This window comes from Aquila chrysaetos, chromosome 7 (assembly GCF_900496995.4).
Source record: "Aquila chrysaetos chrysaetos chromosome 7, bAquChr1.4, whole genome shotgun sequence".
Taxonomy (NCBI): Eukaryota; Metazoa; Chordata; class Aves; order Accipitriformes; family Accipitridae; genus Aquila; species Aquila chrysaetos.
In genome coordinates, this window is record NC_044010.1 from 29,547,375 (window position 1) to 29,571,905 (window position 24,531).

General features: G+C 40.1%; 1 protein-coding gene and 1 long non-coding RNA gene across 6 annotated transcripts in view; one reads left to right on the forward strand and one right to left on the reverse strand.

Moving 5' to 3' along the window:
- The window catches only part of MAP3K7CL (MAP3K7 C-terminal like), a 31,265-nt gene extending 29,395 nt beyond the window's left edge, over positions 1 to 1,870 (forward strand). For all 5 annotated transcript variants that reach the window (XM_030021057.2, XM_030021060.2, XM_030021059.2 and 2 more), the window contains one exon: positions 691 to 1,870. In XM_030021057.2, the coding sequence (XP_029876917.1) occupies positions 691 to 871 (181 nt within the window). In that variant the 3' untranslated portion in view covers positions 872 to 1,870. The remainder of the gene's footprint in view (positions 1 to 690) is intronic.
- LOC121233440 lies at positions 285 to 19,078 on the reverse strand. Its single transcript, XR_005932865.1, has 3 exons — positions 18,045 to 19,078; positions 3,140 to 3,143; positions 285 to 295 (listed from the first exon to the last, which is right to left on the reverse strand). It is a non-coding gene; the product is annotated as an uncharacterized LOC121233440 (long non-coding RNA).
- Between the last annotated feature and the right edge of the window lie 5,453 nt (positions 19,079 to 24,531).

A 24,531-nucleotide genomic window follows, 5' to 3' on the forward strand; every position in this document is an offset into this window, starting at 1 on the left:
ACAGGAGACTCCAGCTCCCGGCCAGCTCTGGGAATACAGGGCACTGTGTGACTCCAGAAAGAAGCAACAGCTTGAATCCTCCTGTGTCTGCTCTTAAAAAGACCAGGAGGGGTCAGGTTTGCAGCTTTATCACTCTTCCTCAGCAGTAGGACTAAGGACTGAGCATAAACACATTATAGAAACGATATATGTAGTTCAGATTCATGTACCTAGTATTTACTAGAATCGTTTTTCTTTGTAGCAGAGAAAAGGAAACCAGGCGTACTTCACAGAATTTACTGATAAAGCTAACCAACTGAGCAAAAACCCCCTCGCTCTCTTTCAGATATGTTTAGTATTGAGAGAAAAATGAATTGTTATTCTTCAGGCAAAATATTAGCATGTGGTCTCCAAGAACTTGATTCTCCCCTATGAACTGCATATTCAACTCTTACTGAAGTTAGAGATACTTGAAGGTCCACAGCATTTTACAGGTTTGGTCGCTGAACAGCAAACCTATCAGAGATTTTGGCAGCTTCATCTTTTAAAGGGAAAAGGAGGACTCTAACAAATTAATTTTCTAGGTCTTTGTTTCACAAGAGCTCAAGTAATACCATGTTAACACCTATAGTCCAGCTTTAACCTAACACACGACGACAAATTTTTGCATGCTGCCATTTTTAATCTTTGGGTTTTTTTCATAATTGTCAGAAAGGAGCTGATTGCCAGGCTGGAACAAGTGGAAAAAGAAAGCATGGATGCTGCTCAGCTGGCGAAGGAGTATGCAGAACTGACAGAGGAGAACCGAACACTGAAGCTGGCCCAGACACAGTGTGTAGAGCAACTGGAAAAGCTCAGAATACAGTACCAAAAAAGACAGGGGTCCTCATAACTCGCAACTAGCTTATGTGAGGCAGTTACTACAGGATTGGTCCTGTGCTGGAAAGAGATTTTAAAATAAAGGTCTGTTTAATATGTTATAATACTTTACTACAGATACAGAGTATGTAGAAGTCTATATTTGATTTAATGCTTGCCAGCCAGTAGCTTAATATAATGGATATTTCATCCATTATATAATGGATATTTTATTTCAAGTAACATAATTGAAGTTAATCTATCCTCATTATATGTTCTAGTAGATCAGGTTTCCTTTCTAAACATATTTCTTCCAATTTAAGAAGATATGGACACACTAGAAAATGATATAAATAGTCTCTGTGTTGGGAATTTGGACCATACTAAGGCATACAGCAGGGACAATGTTAATATATGGAATACATGTATGTTAATTTTAGTTTGGTGAAGATTTTTTTAATTATTTTCCTCATGCCTAAAGTGTTTGGAAGTTATCTTAACACAGATCTCCTCACTGGTAAAAATTATACTTCATTGTTCCATGTCAACTTTACATTGTTGTATAAAATCTGAGAAATTGCACATTAAAAATTGAAGTAACATAATTATTTTTTATCAAACGAGTGTACTGGCAGTAATAGTTTGCAAGTTATGAAATTAAAAGGAAGCAGATGAGATCAACCTTTCCTTCCTCAAGCATAAAGATAGCTTGAAAGTCTCTTTATTGTACTTTTTGGCATGCAAGAAATGAAAAATTAATATATGAGTATCACATCATAGTTTCCACTGAGAATATGTCAGTAAAAGTACTGTGAGGATATTTTGTTCTTATTTCCCCATCTGTTTTGAAACATAAGTGGCTGTAAGTAGGGACAGGAGTTCCGTAATACACAAATGACCTGGAAGTAAAATGTTAGTTTTACTTGCTCTATTTATCCCTGTATTTTCCTAGATCAAGTGAAAATTCTTTGTTATACTTCCATTTCTATTCATACAGTATTTTTTTCATTAAAAGCAGATATAGAAAAGCCAATTTATGTTCTCAATGTTCTTAAATCACCCTGTATTTTTAACTCTGCTTGACAGATGCAGCTTATTACATCTTCATGAGGTTGGAATTCAACTTGATGTGTCATTAGTACTGAAATGTGTCTTAGTAATTGAAAACTGGGAACTTAAGATTTCTGCCAGAACTTTTGCTTTGATTATTATCACTAATCTCTTATAAAAATGGGATTTTATGTTAATCAGAACAATTCCTGGGAAAGTCTTTTGACACCAAAATGTTCCCCTGTAATTCTGGCAGCAAAGGGGACAAAAAAATACAAGCTGCCCTTTATTTCTCTGTGATAACTACCTACAGCATTCCCTGCAGATGAAAACAGTCTCCGCATTACTACAAGCACCTGACACTGCAGTAGGAGAGTATGAGGAGGTAGCGGGAGAGGACAGCCTTGTCTCCGCTTCTCCTCCTGAGCCGCAGGGGCAGGGGCACTGCTTACTCCCTTACCCTGGCCACTGCGGAGACACAAAGGGAAATCACCCACTCTGAGGCATGTGCTTTCTGCTGGGATGCTCTGCAGGCAGTATAACTCTGTATTTATTCCTCTTTCTTTGTTATCTGAGGGTCCAATTTTCACTGTATCTTGTGAAAGTTGAAGAGAAAAAAAACATAATGAATAAAAACCACTTGGGATAGCAAGCCTGGGAATGCTGGAAAAGCCTTGTCTGAGTTTTGCGCTGATGGGAAACATAACCTGTACAGACTTCAGGGTTTTGCTTTGAGCACAGGATGCTGCATAATCTGAGATATATAATTTTTATCTGTATTTATGTGTTTTGAACAACAAGATTGTTGTTTTCAAAAATAATTTGCTGATTTAGTCACAGATTTTTCTATCTAGCTTTGGAAACAGCCAGTCTGGTGATTTCAGTGAACTCATTGGAAACTGCACAAAGTACATAAAATTATTTCATTAGCAGAGTGACTTTGGATGCAGATAGATCCGACAGCAGAACTTTACTTATAGATAACTTTGTTCACCTTTAAATTTTCTATTTAAGTGCAGCCATTATGTTTTAGATGTCAGAATAATATCAGATCATACTCTTTGAGAAAAACCTGAGGAACAGCCAAAGTTATGTAGAGAAGGAAAGCTGGGCATCATTTGTGACACACAGCGATTTGAGAGTAGCCAGGGAATATGGCTTTTCTAACCTATAGAGACTGACCAGTATGGAAGTCTTCAGGAAACATTTTTACAGGTGTACAGACACCAAATCTGTGGTGTGGTCCAGCTACCAGTCTGGCTAAATATGGAACTCTTAAAACATCCCAAACTAATTGAAGTCAGAGATCTGTATTTGATCCGGACTCTGGCTATTTGTAGTCAAATTTTTCCTCTTACTTTTAGTTATGGTGAAAGTAAAAAATAACTGCTTTGTATCAATATATTTGCCTGCCAGCATGGATGCTCGTGTGCCTGAGAATAGTGACTGAGAGAAATTGCATCACAATCCAAATGAGTAAAACTGAAATAGAAGTACCAAGGATGAAAAATTAAAGTATCTCACAAAAACAATTTTTTAAAGAAAAAATAACAGCAAAATGGGATTCTAAGACAGGAGGGTAGATAAATGGAATTTTCCAAAAATATTCATAGGCAAGTGAAATTAAAATGCAGAAAAGTCAACATAACCCAGAAGATCATTCAAGTGTTGCAAAGAGTAAAAATGGCTAGAACAACCTTCTGAGAGGTAACTGCTGTATCTATCATACATCTCTTGATTTTTTTATCAAGAGCATAATAATGATAAACATGTTCATATTCAATAAATCTCCAATTTTGACATGCTGAATTTTTCTTTAGATATTACTTCAAACTGCATAGCTCTGCTGACTTAATAGCTGAAATTAAGTTTTTTAAGAAAACATTTGTTTGTCATATTTATGCTGTATTTTCCAAACAGACAGTTATGATTTGTGTCCTTCTGGAGAGGAGACCTTAAATTGGTCTGCTAGCTAGGTCCATTGTAAGTATAGCACTGTAAAAAAGAGTTTTATATAATTATTTCAAATAATGTTTTTACATCGTATTTCACCCAAGAACTTAGAAGCCAGTTTCAGCTTTTGAATTCAACTGCCAATGAAACGTTAAATTTTATAAACTTCTGACTACAGCCTGTGACAACTGCAGTTGTATTCAGCAAAACAACAGCACAGTCTGAGGCTCTTGCTGGCAATTCACCAGTGGTCAGAAGGCAAGGAAAGACATGTGAAAGGCTCAGATGACAAAAGAAGTTGCTAAATGCATACAGCTACATAGGTACGTTCTGTTACACAGATAAAGTGTATTTCCTGCTATTATCCAGGTTATTCAGGTTAGTAAAAGTAAGCAGGCCACTACAATGACAAATGCATTTGCTTCAGACCACTTAAGAAAACAGTGAAGTACATGGGTTTAAAAAAACAAGCCCTGTGCTTTCCATTTCCTATTATTACAAACTAACTTCCTTCCATCATAACAAATGCTGAACAAGCTCAATTTAAGTATTCCAGTTAGCAAGGATATGACTCATGCAGTCTTGAAACAGCCAAAGGCTAGGGTGATTTTACACTTGAAAAAAGTCTGGAAGATAAGGACCTGCAGGTTTGGGTTTGGCGGCTTTTTTTTTTAATGTTTCCCTTTCCAGGATCATCTTTATTTTGGCTGGTTTTGTGAATTAATAATCTTTGGAAGTGTGTCACCTCCCCCCGGAGGCGTTATTGCCATCTAGGCCTTTGTGAGCATTGCACACTGTTCACAGCAGGTACAAATATGCAAGGGTACAAGGCAGAGGTGTGTTCTCAGCCTTCCTTTGGGCTATGTGGTTGAGGAGCTCTGGCACGTGTCCATTTGCTGCTCAGACTCCAGTCACAGACTGCCTTGCAGAAATGAGCTAGTCACCGTCTTCGTCACGGAGTCACTTGGTGGTTTTTCCTACATAAAATTCTTTGCTTGTTCAACACACAAGATGGAAGTGTCTAGAGGAGCAGGGGATGCTGCTGTCTGGAGGAGCCTTGCTTCTCTTCTCGTGGAGGGTGCGAGGTGTGCAATGACCGAAGAAGAGGGTTGCAGGGAAAGGAAGTTAGGTCCAGGCAGCGAGGTAGCAGGGGGAGCGCCGGCCCTGGCCAGCAGGATTGTGAGGAGAGTTGACAAAACCTGGGTGCTGGCATGACTCTTCTCTCCCGTGCACAGGCTTCCACAGACATACGTGCACACCCACAGCCCTGAGGGTCTTCTCCCTCCTGTTAGAGTGTCCTGGCATGTATATGCATGGATAATACGGTGAACATCCTTGGAAAACCCATGATGAAACTGTTAAGTGTCTTCATGACAGACCTGGAAGGTCTGCAGCAATGAAGGCCTAGGGCTATTACTGAACAGGTGCTGAAAAGCTGGACCCCATTGTCCATCCTGCTGGGCTTCTCTGGGATAAGAACAGACATTTTAAATTCAAAGAAGTCTATTCTTTTATAAGAATGAAAAAAAACTACCTTGCTTGGGACAGTGCCAGTCACCTCTACGTTCTTCAGCGCTCCTTACAAGGGATGTCATGCGTTACTCATACCTGTATGAATGAAAGATAACAATCGTTCACAAAAGACTGTTAACCTCAGCCCAGGCTTTCTAGACTGCACAGTCTGGTGTTTACATTGTAGAAAGCACAAGATTTAGCATATGAGTCACTCAGCTTTTCTACACACCAATCATCAGTTCCCCCTTCTAAACCTCAGTTCCTCTAATCCCCCCCCTGCCCCAACCACAACCCCATGCATCTGTACCCCTTACTGAGTAAGCGGCATCAGTCTAGAGCTCAGATCCAGTTGACTGGTGATCTCGTGACGTAGTCTGATGATCGCCGTGTGCTTGAGATGGTTTCCAAACATTACAGTCGTACAAAGTTTGTGATTCCGTGCTGGTATACGGCAGCAAGGCACTCTGCCAACATGCAGGTGCTGGCTATGAGATATCCTTGCTTTCTTTGAACTGGTTAGGAAAATATGAGAGCAGGTGGTCTGTGGATTTAGTGATTTGTCTGAATTTTCTATTAGATTTTAATACAGAAATTAAGGAAATGAAATGAGGATGTGTGTGCTGATGTAACAAATGTGTGGCCAGATGCCAGACTGTGCCTTGGGTGCTCAGGATGACTAAAGTGATATGAGAACTGTAAGTGATGGAAAGGAAGTAGTTAGAGCTAAGAAGAGGAACTGGTGAGTGAGCTGTGTGCCTTAACTGCTTGCTTTCTCGCTTTTTATGGCTTGCACCAGTGACATGTATAGGCTGTTGTCCTTAGCTCAACACTAAGAAGCTTTTGTTTGGATGTTTCCCAAGGCTTTTCCAAGCCTAGTCTACACAAACATTTTGTACTGGAATATTTACTTCATTAAAGTTATGTTTTTGTCTAATATGTCTAGTATCAACAGAGCTATACTACGATAAAGATGCTCACAGCATTGCAGATGGTTCCTCTATAGAAAGAGGAATAACCAGTATCAGTATATGACTCTTCTCCTAATCATAGAATCATAGAATCGTAGAATATCTCAAGCTGGAAGGGACCCATAAGGATCATTGAGCCCAATACCATGCCAGCTGCTGTATTTGCATTAAAGATAAATGAATTAAAGCCTTGATAAATAGCCTATGTATAGTGAAAACTACACTGAAGCTAGAGCACTTCGGTACTGAAATAAATGCATCCCCACTAATGGGCTTTTGCTGCTTTCATTGTGCAGGTAGGGTTTGGTGCTTTTATTAACTAGATCCCCAATTACCCACATGAAGGGATAGTGATGTAATGTTCTGTGATCGCAAAACTTCCACCTCTGTCTTGTGACTTTCCTACAAGTGTATGACACATCTCAGCACACAACCCAGATTGCCCTGTGCCTACAGACTTCCTCCACAGCCATTGCATCGCAGTGCTCTCCCCAGCTTGCTCCTTTGACTCTTGCTTTTCACACTCCTCTGCTGTGCTTGGATAGCTGAAATAAGTCCACCAATCTGAATTTTTAAGAGTAGTCAGAAGCAAATGCATCATTTAAAAACATTACCTGCTAAAAACCTTGACTGTCTTGTGGTCAGACCCTTTTGTATTCATGTTATGCAAGTACATCAGCATATAGATTTGCTGATTAGATGTCAGTACAAAATAATACAAGGCAAGTGTTAATATTCATGGAAGACAGAGGCACATTCAAACATACTCCTATAAACACTGTTCTAAATATTAGGTTTATTCAGGGAGCTCATTCCCTGGTTGTGTTCTAATTAGAAAAAAAGCCCACTACTCATACATGAAACAGTACCTCATTATGAAGTTATCTGCACCAAGAAGAATATGAACACTTATTTTTTAAATAATTTCAAAAAAGGACTATTCTTTCAAGGAAAAAAAAACATATTACAGTTCCCAGCTAATATAAATTACATCCAGCTATGCACTAACTGCTAAAAATGTGCTTAAATCTATTTATAACCCTTTAAATAGCTGCCATTAGTTTAAGTCTGTAAAAGATACCCTTACATTTGACTGTATGAGCTCCCTCTGGTGGGTAATGTGACATCTCCCACTACTATTAGGAAGCAGAGATACCTCAGTAAATGTTTTGGGTATACAATTATGTTTGTCCAAGTGGAGTTTCGTTTATTTAAGTGTTTATAGCTACTAATTCTTTATATATCTAGGTATAGGGCAGTATACTAATTTCTCACCATCTGATCACGTCTGAAACTACCAAAAGAGTGATATCCAATATTTTTAAGATACTACAGATACTAGCACAAAGGTGTAGTTTTCAACAACATATTGGACAACAGCTAACATGAGCACCCAAGTTAAATAAGTTCTGGCATCCTAGAGGAGCTGAAAAAGTTCATAATACTTACAAATTATATCGTAGTGGCTTTATTTAGCCAAAGTACCTCTGTTGAGTTCAGTTGGTTTTATGTGCCTGGAAATCTGGCCTATATGGCTTTACTTTCTCAAATTACTAGACAGTACTAACTGATTGCAGACACTTTATGTAAAAAATACTTATTTAATGGTACAAAAACAAAGTATCAAATATGCTTTATATAACACGGAACAGCTGACTGATGTACCTCTTTTTTGCTGGCAAATTTTAATATGCCTTAAGTCTCATACAGCCTGGTACTCATGAGTTACACTTTTCTAAAAGAAAACACTAGTGTTATCTTCCTATTTTTCTCTTTGTATTTAGGGTAAGTAATCTGAACATGGGAAGTGTTAGACTTTGGAAGAGTGCCCTAATACATGGGCAATGTTCCAGCCACAGTTCAGTTTCAACAACCCAAAGTGGTTATGCTGGAATATTAGGATTGTTTTACCAGCAATGAATTTGGTGGCTCTTGCACACCCCACAGTTTACTTGAACAACCACGTTTTTGGAAAATTTGGGATCCTAGAATGTTTTGGAAGGAAAAAGAGCAGAAAAAGCATGCTAGTAAGTTTGCTTTTCTACTTTAGCTATTTCAGAATTCCCCTTTAATTAACAAAAAGAGGTTTATGTTTTTGTCACTTGGCTGAAACCTGGCAAGGGACAAAATTCTAGTTACACTGTATTTAAAGGTGAGGCATGAAGATGAAAGAAAACATAAACAGGATTTTGCCAAAGGCAGTGGACAATATTTTTGCTAGCAGTTTTTGATAGCTGTGTATCTCCTGAGTATGACTGTATATGCAGTGTTTTCAGATGTTTATGATATTCTCCTAATCCTATAATTTCTATTCAAGAGACTTTTAATTCACAGTTTGACTGCCAGAGTGCTCTGATGTAAATCTACCACTATATTACTGTCCAAAAGGGAATCGTCACTGAATTTTTATCAAGAGAAAGTGGCATTTAAAAGTGCTTAACATTGCTTCTGAAATGAGGGTGTCCACATCTAAGTAAGCAGGGCTGCCTGGTAGGTAATGAGCAATGCCAAGAAGGCACCACGTGGTAAACTGGATTTAGACCCTGGTTCAACACAGCACTTATCATGGGGCACTGTGGCCACATCAAACAAATCTCTTGAACACATACCTAACTTTAAGGGATGAGTAGTTCCCACTGATTTGCTAATAGGACTATTCACAGTGTTAAACTTTTCTTCATGCACTGAAGTGTTTTGCTGGATCAAGGCCACAGAGACCAGCACCTCAGCTTGAAACCTGACTGTTGAAAGTTCATTGGAATTTAATTACATGCTTGGAGTGTTTAAACACCGTGCTGTATTGGGGCCTTTCCATTGAGCTGCCTGTCAAGGAGCTAAACAGGTGCTCACAGCGTCTAATAGCAGGGAGGACCTTCATGCTGTGAGGTGTGTACAAAACTCAGGCATCTTGCTCCAGCGCCTTGATCTGGGTCTAGGTCCACTTGCAGCTGCCAAACGAACCAGATGCTGGCATAAGATGTCAAAAGTAATGAAGAAAACATTCTCTTTTGTCATTCCTGGTAAGCGCATTTGATCCTACTTGCACAGCTGCAGCCATGCCAACCCTTATGAAGTGGCTCTGTAGGGTCATTATATGGAACTATATGAGTTAAAAAAAAGGCAAGTAAATACAACAGAAGAAATGTCAAACATTGACAAAGCACTATAAAACATATCTAGAAATGGCTCTTAACTAGAAAAGTAACAGCATAATACCGTTAAAGAATTTTAGAAATACTCTTCCTGCTTTTCTTTTCTTTGGAAAAATTTAGCAGAAATACTGGACTAGGATGAAAATGCCTTGAGTGTCTCCATCAGATAGGTCCATTCCTTCTTTCCTTTCCCTTCACATACCCCTCCTTATTCTTCCAGTAAGAGGAGATCTCAGCTGCTTCAAAGATGAGATAGAGAAATAAATGTTTTTCAGAGTTGTGGTTGCAGCACCCTTTTCTCGGAGGAACTCCCCTCTGCTTTTGATGTAGGAACTGGGCAGAGGAGGAGTGCTTGGGTTAAAGGTGTGTTGTCTGCCCTCCACGTGAATGCCTGCTCAATTTTGGATGTGTAATAAGCTTATGAAATTTTCAGTTTGCATGTGGCAAGTAGAGACTTAGAGCTAAAATATTTCCTAGCTGAACTTACTCTGTAACCCAAGAGCTTCAATGCATTGGTGACTGTTCAGCACACAGATTGCTCTCCCCCACAAATGCATACTTTGGACAGGCATATATGACCGCAGACAATTTTGCTTGTGATTTCATCTCATAATTTGATTCTCCCATGCTGTCAATACCCTTCCTTTGGTCATTGTAAATGGTGAAGGAGGAAGATGTCTTGTTCAAATACAAAATGATCAAACACCTGGACCCAGGAAGGAAGAAGACTCTGCCTTTAAATTTGGCTAGAACCCATTGCTACTTTTCTGATTTGCTTTATCATCACTAATCACTACTAATCAAAACCAAAGCTTTTCCTTCATTGTCTTTCTCCTTTCCCTTCCCTTCCCTTCCCAGCCTTTGCCTTTGCCTTTGCCTTTGCCTTTTGCCTTTCTTTTTTCCTTTTCTTCTTTTTTATCTAGTCAGGAGTATTAAAACATATGCTTACAAAAGATAAGGAACTTAAAGTAGAGTGCCTTTATAAGATAGATAGGCAGTGAGCTCAGACCTATCATGATATGTACAGCTGAACAAACAGAATGACTATTTCAGTATGATCTTAAGCATTTGGAGCTTTTTGTTTGATGATGCACTTTCCTATTTCAAGAGTAGGAATTTCTTAATATCTGTCTGAATCAAGCAGAGGATTTATGAAACACATCATCTTCAGCTAGTCTCATCCTTACTGTAGCATTATTGAGGACTTTTATTTAAAATAGAGAAAAACTTCCAGCCCCATTTAATTATTTATTAAATACATTTCTAAATACCATTTTAGTTACAAGAGTCAATGCCAGCTAAAGGATGTTAGAAGAAGAGGAGTAGTCCACAGTGGGCTTGGATTGCTCACTATGTAATTTAATTCAAGTTTTCAAAACTAAGTAGTGTTTGGGTAAGCAGCATGCAGTAGTCTTTCAGGGCTTCATTCTCAGGGACTGGGTAATAGGGCTTTCTGAACATCTTATTTTTGAAATAAATAAAAATTGACATGTCACAGCAAGCCAGTCTTCACCTTTGAAAATTTAGACTGTATGAAGATCTCCACTGACAACTGACAAGGACTTGGACAACACAGAAAGTGCCCCAGTTTAAAAAAGATGCGAGCAATTCAGATTGCATGTTATCTGGGCCTGATGCTATTCTGGGAAGAGAGTCAACAGCAGAGAGTAGGCGTTTGTTCAAACTGTAAGTGCCTCCTATAGAGGTCTTTTATTTTTCCACTGACTGTATAGGGACCTTGGGGTCCAGTCACCCACCAGTTATGGGCCTCTTCCTTGCTGCATCTTGCATCTGTATAAAAAGCCATTCATTCACTTAAAACTTAGCTCTCTGTACTTAAATATTAGCCTTCTCAGAAGGCTGTTAAAACTGAGACTCCTGGTACTCTGAGTCATGCTGTGTGGACATAAAAAGTACCTAAAACTTGGATTCTGAGTCGCATCAGCACCAAATTGTTCTGTCTTCACTTGAAAAAACCCTCTCAGAAACCAAATACATATCAACAAACTATTCTGCCAACCACACAAAGGTGGGTATGGCATGGGTACAAACTGAGCACACATGAAAGGGAACTTGAAATCCTTATGGTATGTCTGGGCAGCTACAGTCATTGCTCTCTTGAATTTAGGGGTCTGATGTAAAGCCCCGCTGCGTGCCATACACAGTACAGCAGGTTTGTGTGAATTCCCTTCCTTACGGAGCCACCTCCAACTTTTGCAGGGGAAAGTGGAGCAAAAGGGACTGCTCCACACCTTGCCTGGCTGATTCTGCCTGTTGCTCTTCATGTGACTGGCAAAAGAAGGCAGAGAGGTCTTCAGACAGAAAATGTGGCCATTTGTCACCAGGGCTCCACAGGTACCATCAGGTGGCAAAGGCAGCAAAAAGACTTCAAACCTGCAAAGCAAATGCTCCCACAGCTCCACAGAGGCTCTAGAGCATGCAACACTAAGAGGAGATACAATGGAAAATGAAATGGAAAATACAATGGAAACATTCCTGTCAAAAAACAGTTTAAAAAAATATTACTGTGGTGCTGCAAGGAAGATGTATGAGATACAAATGGACAGTTGTCTGTACTATATGGACAACTATATTCAAGAAGAACTTGAGCTTTTTCAGGGTTCAGCCTGAAGCATCTTCAAAGTAGAACAAGATCATTTGGTACTTATGTAGTCTATGAAAGAAAAATATAAAAAAAAAAACAACAAAGAAATGCTGTCTCTGTGCTGCTTCTGGTCTGAAACCTGATAAATGGAAATCTGGGAGACAGACAGCTGACTGGTGGTAGGACACTGCCTTTTTAATATGTTGAGAGAAGAAATTACTTGGTGACTTGAGCTAAGAACTACAGGAAATACACCCTACAAACAAGTTTGCTCATCTGCACTCTTTCACCTTCAGAGGGTTTTGATGAGGCCTCAGCTTAAGAATAGATTTTTTATTCTACCTTAGCAGAGTAATAAGGATCTGGAAAGAAGGTAGATATGCACTGTAAACCTTCTGACAGTGTACGTGGGTCTTTTGGGGCTTCCTTGAAAGACTGTTTTGGACCGTTTCCTTCATGTGCAGAGGACAAGGAGAAAAGCATGTGGTGGTTTCTTACCACCCTCCTCCCCAGAATTGGTCTGTAGGACCTAAAAACCCAGGACACATCTGCTGACTCATCTCCGCTGCTGCAGGAACTCCTGGGGATTCCAAGCAGGAGCACACCCACAAGGGAGGGAAGCGTTGCGCCTGGGCTCCCCGGCATCCTTTGCCGTGCCCCCACCTGCAGCCCACTTTGTCCGTTCACTCTCAACAGCTGACAAGCTGATCTGGATCGCTATTTTTTTTCAGCTGCTATTCCAGGTGATTCCTTCCTGGATCTTGTTACTAATTTTCTTTAAAGCTAGGCTATGCACTTTGTGAAGTTGGCTCTAATTTCATCCTCCTGCCTAATTATTTCTGGAAAATCTGTGTGCAGTTTATCCATGCGTCATTGGTATGAACCAACAGTCAATTTTGATAAAGCAGAAATGTTTAATTTTAATGCTGTTTATAAATAGTCTTGGGACTGAACTTTTCTGTTACCTGTTCTTTCTGCTAGAACTTTTGTTCCTCATGTCCTTTTGTGAATTGAACCATTTCATTGTGTTTTTCGTTAGAACTGCTCCAACCTGCTGTCAGATGGCTGTTTCTATAGAAAAATTAATGTAATACCCATGCCAAGACTTTATTAAAAGATGGAATTTATTGGTAGCAACATAATAACTGTCTGAATTTATTAACAGTCAATTAACTTTCTTGATGGGCAGCTTTTCCCTGATTGTAAGAGTCTCTAGCAATAAACTACTTGTTTTATAATTATTTTGCTTTCCAATCTGTTACTGACCTGTTGATTTATTTTTCTTCAATGCTCTTTTGAGCCCCTTCTTTACTTTTTTTTTTTTTTTTAACCAACAGCAACAACTTTTCTCCCCAGTATAAGCGTATTTCTCTTTCACCGCCTGTAGGGTAGGGAGAGGACTCTATCTCTAGTATGTCTGCTTTGGCACTGATAGTCTGGAGGCATCTTTCCTGCCTGGAACCCATTTTCCTAGAAGTTTGTTTCCTGCCTCTATGTGACAATGCAAACATATTTTGTACTTTAACAGTTTCTATAAGCAGGATGAGTTTAAATTCAACAGACAACGATACAACTTTTCTCAGCACTTCTGATTTTTTTTCTGGAGGATTTTTTGGTTAACTAATTCTACTTCATTCCATCAGTAGTTAAATTTTATGCTTTCACTGTAACGATTTTCCAGGGCATTATCTACCTAAAGACTATTTTTTTCCTTTGGATGAAGCTTCATTTTCAATATATATATCCCATAATACTTGCTTAACTATGGTGGCCATGTTGCCAATGAATCAAGTACATCTTGGATCTGGAAGTTAGCTAGCATAGTTGGTAATATGTTGTATTTTGCTGTTTGAAGCCTTGACAGCGTCTGAACAAGCTCAGTTTAATCCAAGCTGATTTTCACATTTTTAATGGCCTGCTGCCTATTTTTATAACCCATCAATACAAGCTTTAAATAATGCACATGGATTAAAATAAAATCCTTGTGATGTGTCTAGGAGAGTAGCTGTTTGATCAACAGAAACAGGCTAATGTCTGGAGAACTAATGAACAGAAGGAGATGAGAAGAACCAATGAAAACTGGTGACGGCAGTTTTGTTATCCACGACTTTTTACTAATTTCTGCAAAAATCATTCAAAAAATGCTCAGAGGAAAGAAATGGAAAGACTTGCCAGCTTCAAGGACAGTGTCCCCATCACCAGAAAACAGGTTAAATAGGTCAAAGCACACATGCGGAGGACGAACACTGATCCTCTCATGTTGCAAGTGGGTCTTTGTCCAGCAAATTTTGCAAAATCTGTGAGCGGGGGGAAAGCAAACAAGAAACAGGGCCTTGATGTTTGAGTAGTGGGGCTCCCCACCCAAATTTTATGCTTATATTCTGTGGTATAATTCGCAGCCCTGAGGTAAGGGGCTGAGTACTTTCTGTTTCCAGCTAGGTGCCCCAGACAGAAGGCAACGTGCTGCATTTTGCAGGAGGCCAGGCCTCACCTGTGCCTGTCATATGCGCTGTGCTTGCAGACTGGGGACACTGAAAATGCCACCCAGCACTCCCGCAGCCCAAAATTCAAGCAGAGCATTTAAGCAGGGACAAGGCACCAACTTTCTTCGGCTGCTGCTGGCCTGTGCATACTGAGATGCAGAACCAGAGGCACTGAGAGGATGCTCAGGTCAAACAGGGAAGGACAGAGTAAACTTAACCATGTTCAGGAGGAGAAGCAAGGAACATATTGCTTCGTTTAACATTTTGGATGCAAGTGGACCTCAGTTTTAGATAACCAGGCATATTTGTTTACCTAGATATACCTAGGTATATTTCCAAACTCCTCCCACAGGCCAGTATTTGCAGTTGTGCTACTCTATCGCCAGCTCACGGCTGCTGTTTTAACTGCTATACCAAAGGCAGTATGTTTTAAAACACACTAGCTGTTTGATTTGTGAAGTTGCCTCCCTCCCCTTTTTCTCCAGTTAATATTTTACATCTTCTAGCTCCCCAGAAGAATCACTGAAGACCAATGCTTGCAAATAAAATGTTGTTCTTTAATTTTTCAACACAAGCTTTTGTTAATGTCTTTGCTAGTTATTTAGCCATAAGCTGGATGTCCTACCTAAACTCAGGGTAGAATTGCAGATGGGTGCCCAGACCCCAGCTTATAGTGACCCTTCCGAGGACACTGAGCACAGCAGATCTCCTCAAGGCTCAGCTGTGCAAACTGCTGGGAGGTTCCTGGGGTGCGAGTCTGCTCAGCTCTCGGCGGGGGCACTTGCTTTCAGATTACAGCTAAGGGCCTGTAGGATCATACATTGCTTGTCAGAGAGCCCCATCACAGGCCTCATCTCATGAAAATGCTGGCTTTCTTGATTGAGAGATTCATCATCTTTATTATCATTCATCGGGGTATACTGATTTATAGTACCAGTGGACTTGTGTCACCTTGCACCAGGTGACAGTGGACATTAACTCACGTCCTTCTGGTTGTTCCCCTGTTCTAGTAAATCAGCTATGTGCAGCAGCAGATGGCTGCTCTACAATACACAGTATTACTCTTTATGTAACTGTTAAGATACAATGTCATTTAAGGAATTTCATGACAAATACAATAAATGAGACATTTAATTTAAACATCATTTTATATTTAATATTGAAAATAACAAGATAGGACTTCAGAGGTAGCTTCTAAGGTAGATTCCTCTATTCTTACCAGCATCAGCAGTGCAAAAACTTGGCAGAAGTTGAATTCAAACAACTGCACCACTTGTGATAATCTATAATGTTATTTCAAAACCAGAAAGTACCTAGAAAATACAACTGACTCTTCAGTCAGCAGTTTTTTGCGCTGCATCATTTCCACTGTGATTGGCAAATAACGAAAAAACAAGCAAGCTGTTCATGTCCTGACAGAAATAAGCTTCCTTGGCACTGTACAGCTGAGAACTTTAAAAACCAAATCTATAATGCAATGTGCATTTGAGAAGTTTCTACCAATTTTTAAGTGGTTATCTAAAGTATTTCATGCTTTATGCAACAGCAAGTATTGATATCAATGACAGCCAACTTTGTATTAATAGAAACATGTGAAGCTTAGTCATCATGCCTTTACAAATGCAACTGCCAACAATATAAAAGCAGTTATAAGTTTCTTGTTGGTAGAAGAACAGCCATTAATCCAAATAAAGATGACTGTGCTGACACATGACTTCTCTCAGTCAAAGTGACAAGATTTGCACAATGAGAGACAGAACTGGTAGAATCTCAAACTGTGTTTTATTTATATATCAGTTTACGTTTTAGCTGATCTGAATGAACTTTGACACACAGGTTTAGAAGCCTTATATAGAGACCAGTTGGGGAAAAAAATAATTTTCCAAAGACAGTAAAATTGGTTATTATTGATTATTACACAAGAGCATTTTCTCAAAACTGTTTTTATACAAAATATCTGCTATTCCTTGTTTTTTAAGATCAGTGCTTGGAAGTTTCCTTCCCATTCTGTTTCATTATTTCAGTCTTCTAAATCGTATTATGACACCAATGAAACTGCCAAGCAGTATTAAAATAACATAAATCAAAATGATGGAGAAAAAAAATCTCTGATGTTTCCTGATATGCAACAGAACAGGGTATGTTTTGAACAGATTTTTTAAAAGCTTGCTCATTCAGATCTTAGTGGGACTACTCCTCTGCTTATTGACATGTACCCTGTTAAATGTCTTAGCAGATAAAGGTCTCAGCGTATACTATACTCCATTTTACTCTCTCTTTGGAGTATTTAGCACACAACCCTAGAGTTGTGTAATTTTGCATAAACATTACTACAAAGGCTATAAATGCCAATCCCAAAGCCTACGTTCCCAGCTAGAGTGGCAGCTCATTTGCATTCCTGAATGCTTCTGTTTCATTTATTGCTTTGTTCCAGAAACATTGTTAAAAACGCCCCTGGATTGTTCATCCTTACCTACGCCTTACAATCTATTAATAAGGCAATAGTCACTACTGTGTACCTACATGTACTTTCTGTATGTATTTATTAAGTTCATAGAGAAAAATATCTAATTTTTGTTCTACTCTCTGCATGCAAAATATTGCATGGTTTTGTTACTTAAACTATCATTTTAAGATTTCTTCTCCTAGCACTGCATCAGCTGTGCAGTTTCTGCTATGTTTCTCTGCCTGAAAGGAATGTGCGGTGTAATATATCTCCTGGTGTCATATAATAACCATTGAGCAACAGTCACTAGCTGCCTCAGTTCAGTGTGTTCTCCCCATTTTCTGAGCCCGTATGTGAAACGTGACAGGTGGTGTCATTTTTTACTGGGTAGTGATTCATAAGCATTTAACTACAACATTGGTATTTTGCTCTTTCTTACAGGGACTTCATGTGAGATAATCACCACAATTTCTGATTTACAGCATTTGTCATAAAGTACAAGGCATTTGCATTTTATTAGGCAGTAACTTGCTTTCACATGGCGGGAAGGCATGCAAATGAGCACTCAGAGCTGAAGGTTTATATCTTATCAGGACCAAACATGACTGCGCTGTGCCGTGGCTGCACGTAGAGATGTAAACAGGTTGACTGTGACTTGCAAAACTCCACCTGAACCCCAGAATCCCATATTTTCCAAGTCATTCTGAGGTGGAGGGACGTGAGGAGAAGTAGGTAACATACACAGGTACAACACACTCCGGAGAACATTGCTCCTGTGAGCAACTCACAAACCCTGAACTGACCCTGCGTGTTCTGAGAGGTTAGTCATCAGGAGACTGCTCTGCCGAGCTCTCCCACTTAAAGCCCCAGTAGTAGCAGTGCGCTTGGCAAAAGCGGGTAGAGACAATATTGCTCTGGAGATCCTACAAATGGTCACATCTCTTAGAAAGGCTGTAAGGGTCTTGACCTCCTATGGAGTACACCCAACCAGAGACAACAGTCTTGCACAAAGTCCTAGTACAATCAGCTATGTACTGGAAAACACCTTACAGGGAATTCAAGGTCATGTTTGTGATTCTCCGTATCAGGAAATAAGTCTGTGTGCAAAGAAGTACCCACAAGAATTTGATTCTCTCCCACCCTTCTGGTAGAGCGGCAGCCCTTCACTCCCTCTGCTTTCCTTCCTCTTCCTCACCCCTCTGAATGCTTGTTGAGAGGTAAAGCAACTAACATGTAACCCAGCTGGTCTCTTCTGGGGACTGAAGACCCTACGTGAGCTCTGCAAACAAGAGATAGGGGCTCATTTCAGGAAAGATGCAAAATATGCAATAGGAACTAGCAATCACCAACATACTTACAGGCTGCTTTTCATGACTACACTCAAGCCTAAGATACTTTTGTCCAGTCTGGATATTGAATCTGGCACAAGGCATAAAGTAACAGTAGGCTGTTGAGTGATCCAGGATGTCTAAATAAGTCTTCACTGACTTTTTCAGGTGTTTTTGCAGGGTGTTTTGAAAAGCTCTCAGGCTAGGTAAGCTCTGGCTGGAAGAGCATCCAGGCTCCAACAAACACCCAAGACACAGTCATTAAGTGCAACATTTACATGTTTGCCTGAGAAAAACCAAGTCTCAGGAAGTGTTGTAATCATTCAACAGCAGCAAGAACAGCACCAGAGGTTTTTGCTGAGTAGATATGTCACCTTAGCCCCTGACTAGGCAGCTTGGCCTATTTCAGCCCTCCTTTAGTACTTCATCCCTGTTAAGGGAAGGCTGAGGGGGGGAATCTCATCAATAGTTACAAATCTGAAGGGAGGGTATAAAGATGACGGAGACAGGCTCTTTTCAGTGGTGCCCAGTGACAGGCAATGGGCACAAACTGGAACACAGGAGGCTCAGAAAACACTTTTTTACTATGAGGGTGGCTGAGCACTGGCACAGGTTGCCCAGGGAGGTTGTTGGGAGTCTCCATCCCTGGAGATATTCAAAAGCTGTCTGGCCATGGTCCTGGGCAACCTGACGGAGGTGGCCTTGCTTGAGCAGGGGGGCTGGATCAGATGACCTCCAGAGGTGCCTTCCAACCTCAACCAGTCTGTGATTTTGTGAAGGGAAAGGGGAAAATAAACAGTGTGTTCCTGAGATAAACTTTGAAAGTGATTTCAAGAAGCTCCTACCTTGCACTGTGCGAAACCCACCTCCAAAAGGTTTCTAAAAAAGGTTGTGAGTCTCCAGTGCTGGCAGAACCAGTCTCCACAGGTGTGGATCATCAGCTGTCCAAACTCTCTGACTACTGTGTCCTAGGCAATACCTCATAAGACATAAACTTAGCAAAGAACCAAGTTATCAGGAAATGACACTGTGTAATCAGTTCCATCAATTCTATAACAAGTTCCAGATTTGCAAGTACACTTTCCAATTCTCAACTTGCTGTTTTCAGCAACTTTCTTCCTCTGACAAGAGATGATGACTAGTTTGTGCATCATCTAATGCTCCATTTTTGAGAAGAGACTCCACCATGGTCAGACCCAGTACAGAGAATCTCATGTATATTTCTCTCTTTTTTTGCATGTTGATGGTGATACCTCCTTCTGTGTCTTATTTGCACTGGGTTACCTTTTGCTGTGTGTAGCAGTTTTGGGCTCTTTGTGACTTTCACAGAACTAAGCTAGAGATAAAATCAAAAGTAGAGTTAAAATTGGCCTCATTTTCCTTTCGGTATGAGTTGAGTTGTGCACTTAAACCATGACTCATCATGGCTTGCAGTCACACCCAAGCACACGATGAGCTGACTGGCCAGGCGCTTGAGAACAGGCAGAAATCCAGATAGACACAGCAGATGGGTGAAGATTGGTTCCCTCCTCTTACTGGATCACTGCAGTGACAAACAAACTAGTAATCACTCCAGTTTCTCAATTGAGACTCCAACTTGGTAATGAGTCCCAGAAACAGAACAGCTTCTGTTGTGGGACATTTAACGTGCAGGTCTAAACAGAAGCAGGGACTGAATCAATTTTTCCTCTGTTATGACAAACGGGAAAATGTACAACCTCAGAAGAATAAATCCCCTTTTCAGAAAGCTGTAACAGTAGAGTTAGTATGTCAAACAGTCAGACAGTCTTCCTGGCAAGTCATTGTGTGATCAACACAGAAGTAGTAGGTTACAATAAGAACCTTATGCTGTGAAATTAAAACCCAGACAAGTATTTGAATGTATGGTATTCTTTCCTAATTTTGGTGTGCTTTCCAGTCTTACCCAGATCTTCAAATACATCATTCACTTTTGCAATCATCCTGTGTAGCAAAGGCAAGCTGGGTAATCATAAAGAAGAACTTATTTAAGCAAAAGAGTAGCTTAATTTGGTACCTCTAAAAAACTATGTTATACCATGCTGCAAAAATTTCTATGTTGTGTCTTCTTTATGCCACTGTCAGACATCTCCAAAAGCAAATGCAATTTCATTGTTCACCATTTTGGTCCTGGTATATTTACAATAGCCTTCAGACAGGCTACGTGCAAGTCCTTCAGAAGCTTTCTACCAAAACATTTTAAAATTAATCCTTCTTCAGGCATTAGACTCAAAAGACAAATATGCTTACATATACTGGAATGACAATTCATTTCTATATTTTCTTTCAGAGTGCTTCAAATGTTTCTGTGTAATGCCAGAAAACCTAGCCTTTTGAATCATTTAACCAGTGTTTTTGTTGTTCATCTGTCTGTCTTGGTTGCGTCTGACCTCTGGGATGATTGTAATAGAAAAAATATTCAGCTTTTCTTTCCTTTCTTCACTATGACTCAACATCCTTGTCCTCTCAGGGGTATGACTACATTTCTTAGGGAATGGGTCCAAAGCTTCAATGTTTCAAATATTGCAGGGATTTATGAATATGCATGTATGTGAGAGAGAAGCCACTTCTTTCCTACTTCCGAGGGTCTCGCCCGCAAATACTTTTGTCATTTAAGAAAACTCAGGGTACCTCCTTCCATAGATATAATGAACGTTCCCTAGGTCTTCATCTGGGGTGGGGTGGGGAGAGTTTGCATTTTACTAGAAAAGCAACAAACCAGTACTCCAGATAGCCCTGATAATGTGGCATTAATGAGCAGACTCCTCAGTTGAAGCAGTTTAGAGTGAAAGCAAGAGAAGAGCCCTGAACCAGACACACATGGGAATAACGCACTACCAGCTCTTAGTCCTCCTAAACTAGGGGTGTACAGAGGGGCCATCCCAAGTTGCTGATCAGGAGACTGTCAATAGACTATATTATAAATTAAAGAAAACAGATGGGCTCTTCTTTCCCTAGTACCGCAAAGGCTATTTTCTGAAGAGATGACTTTCTTCCCCAGCACGACACTTTCACAGGGGAAGGGCACGTGGAAGCGGTGGGGGCTGCTATGCATTTAGTTTGTGGTCCTGTGAATGCACACCCTCAGCCCCCCAAGCATGAGGTGTTTCACCAGGTCTCCCTCCATCTTCCCCAAACCTTGGCCCTTCCATGAATCTGCTTGCAGATCTGCATCTGGCTAAAAGCTAAGCTTCTGCTGGTTTCAGGCTTAGCGGTTTTCTGCTGCAGGGAGCTAATTCATCCAAAGTGCACACAGCTGTGATCCCACAGCATGACTTGAGCCTGCAAACACTCATCAAGCCCCAGATGACATACACTGGCTTTCCCACATACACCGAGGTTTCCTCCCAGGCTTCAAAAGAGCCACTGTGTGATAATGCCTGGTCTGGACAGTCTGGCTGCAGTAATTTCACCCACCTCACCTCCTCAACACTTGTGGTCTTTTCCCAGATCCCTCAGATCAGGCATTGGTGTCTGACAAAATCACAGCCATTACCAGTTTTACTCCAGGTTTCCAGGAAAGCAAATAATTTTTCATTAATAAATCAATTGTTTCCCTCTTTCAAGCTAAGCACCTAGATGGGGCTTTTTTAGCTGTCTTGCTGCAATTCTCATTCTTTGGTCTCTACATACACCTCCCTCAGCCTATCTAAGCAGAGCTCTTATTTTCCCCAGCTAGACACTTTTAAATCTGTTTCCCACCTTTTTGCCGTTATTTACACATGGTTTATAACTCCTCTCACAGAATCAAAAAAAATTTCTCATTCTTCTCAAGAAAAAAAAGTCCCATTTTTTCCCCATTGAAATATTACTGTTTAATTTAAGTTTGCTGTTTTAAAAAATATCAGGGAAAAAACCCCAGTTTTAACTGAGAAGCCAGTTTTCATTTTAAGAAGCTTTGATGAGAATTTGGACCAAATTAGCTTTACGTTTATGATAATCACTTTTATAATTGCACTTTAAAAGACAGTTTACTAGAATGGGATTTACTTCTACAAAAAAAGCATTTTTTTCTCTTCTTTTATAAACAAGGAATTGAAAAATATTTTCCTATGATTAACAGTATGCTTTCCCAGAATGAACAAAAGACTTCTGTAAGCGAGAAACCATGAAAAATAGGCATGTGTGTTCCTAAGAATTAGAACAGTACCACACACAGACAGCAAAAGACAGTATGGAAATAAATTCTAGAGGAATGTATTTACAGACTTCAAAAACCATTTTAAAATAAGATTCAGATTTTCAGCTTGTACATATAGACCTAGCCCTGAGGTTTCTGTCACTTAAGTACATCACATACCATAGTAGGTCCTTGATAGCTCGATTTACAGTTGGAAAATGTTATCTAAGTGTAGATTAAAAAACAGCTTTTGTGTTTGCAAGTTCACAGGAGGGACTGTAAATGGACTAGTCTTCTATATGATGCCTACAGAAGTCATATTTGATGTGGATGTGTGTACAACAGGGTCTTCAGCCTCTGCCCTGTGAAGCCAGGGTGGCAGTTTCTACCAGGTGACTCCTGAGACAGCTCATGGTGTCAACAAGTGCAGGAGTACACCAGAAACAGGCCATGAGCTCAATTATTTGTTCTAGAGAGACCAGACCAGTCGCAGTTGGGATCCTTTCCCACTCCATCTGCCATCACTTGTATGTATGTCTTGATGATGTGCAACACAGCTGCTGTACGTATGCATGGAAAATCTGCTGCTCCGGGGAAATGCTGGAATTGCTGCACATGCATGAACATAATTTATTGCTTGCAACACTATGCCCAGTGCCTCCAGGAAAGCATCGGACCTACTCCATATATGCAGTACATTCAATCTATGCATGTAAGCCTGGCGCATCCAGGACAGAAGCATGTCTTTTACACCTGATTTAATGCAGCGATCTGTACACTAATTGGGTTTACAACCAGAAATGCTGGATTCATTACATATGCCTAATCAGTCCGTTGCCGTGTAGGTAAGGGCCAAGACAGAAACCCTTTTCTGTCACTGAGATAAGTGTCCTGCTCAGCTAGAAAAAAAAGGACATTTCATGATGAAAGGAAGATGGACCTTTAGCACCCATTTTTCTCAATGACTCCACAACACTTTTGCTCTCAAGGATTCTGATCCCAGCAGCCTGCAGAAAGTAAGTGCGGAGGCACAGGTTCAACTAATGTGTAGTCCTCTGAGAGTTATGCCTCTAGCCTAACCCAGTTATCCATGTTCCTGCCACAGACAAAGGCATGAGACAGGCATCTCCAAAAGGAGTTTCATCACGCCTGTCTCAGACACCTACCATAGAAAGGGAGAAATTACCCCGTGGAGATACCTATCTAGTTCCATTGACTGCACGGGAGCCTAGATAAGTAGCTTAGACTAGACTGCTAAATTTTAGATTGATAAAGATAGGTGAGATGAATCTCACCTTTAGCATTGGGATATGTTGCAATTTACCTCTGGAGAATTTATTAGCCAAGTTTCTATGGTATGAAACCAGCTTCAGCATAGGAAGAGAAGGCAAGGGCAGAAAAGATGACACAATATTAAAGATGGCCTAAATGTTCCTTATTTTAGGCTGTGCCCTGTAGTCAACACAACTAACCTCCAGAGATTAGACCACTTTCATCTTTCTGGGCAATTACCAGCACATAGCCTAGACAGAGCTCAGTGGAATCAAGCCACAAACTAGTGCTAGCTGAGGCTGGTGCATCTAGCGTGCCAGAAGCAGTAAATGACACTAGCAAAGAGACAGCTATAGCCAGGCTTTGTAGGGAAACAACAGCATTTGATATAATGGGACTTAAAATCCCATTGTTATCAATGTATCAGAAAAAAAATCTATTGCAAAAAAAAAGGACATCTTTCTTTGTTTTCTTCTAATTATATTTGTTACCATGCTTGCTAATTCTGTGAGCACTTATCAACTCAGTTTTTATATTGTTTTATCTTTAAAACATTCATTACTCATCTGCAGGAAGACGTACTTCCTTGTTTTTCAGTTTAGCTCCCAGATCTCCTTTTTGCTGGTTTTACTTCTCCTTTTTAGGAAAAAAATGGACTAACTTTTTTATTTTTCCTCTCTCCAGTTGCACCTAATTCCAATGAGGAAAGTACTTATTCAATTCTTCAGTCTGACTGTGAGTGAGAAGCAAGCTATTACGCCATAATTTCATTCCCTGTTGCGTG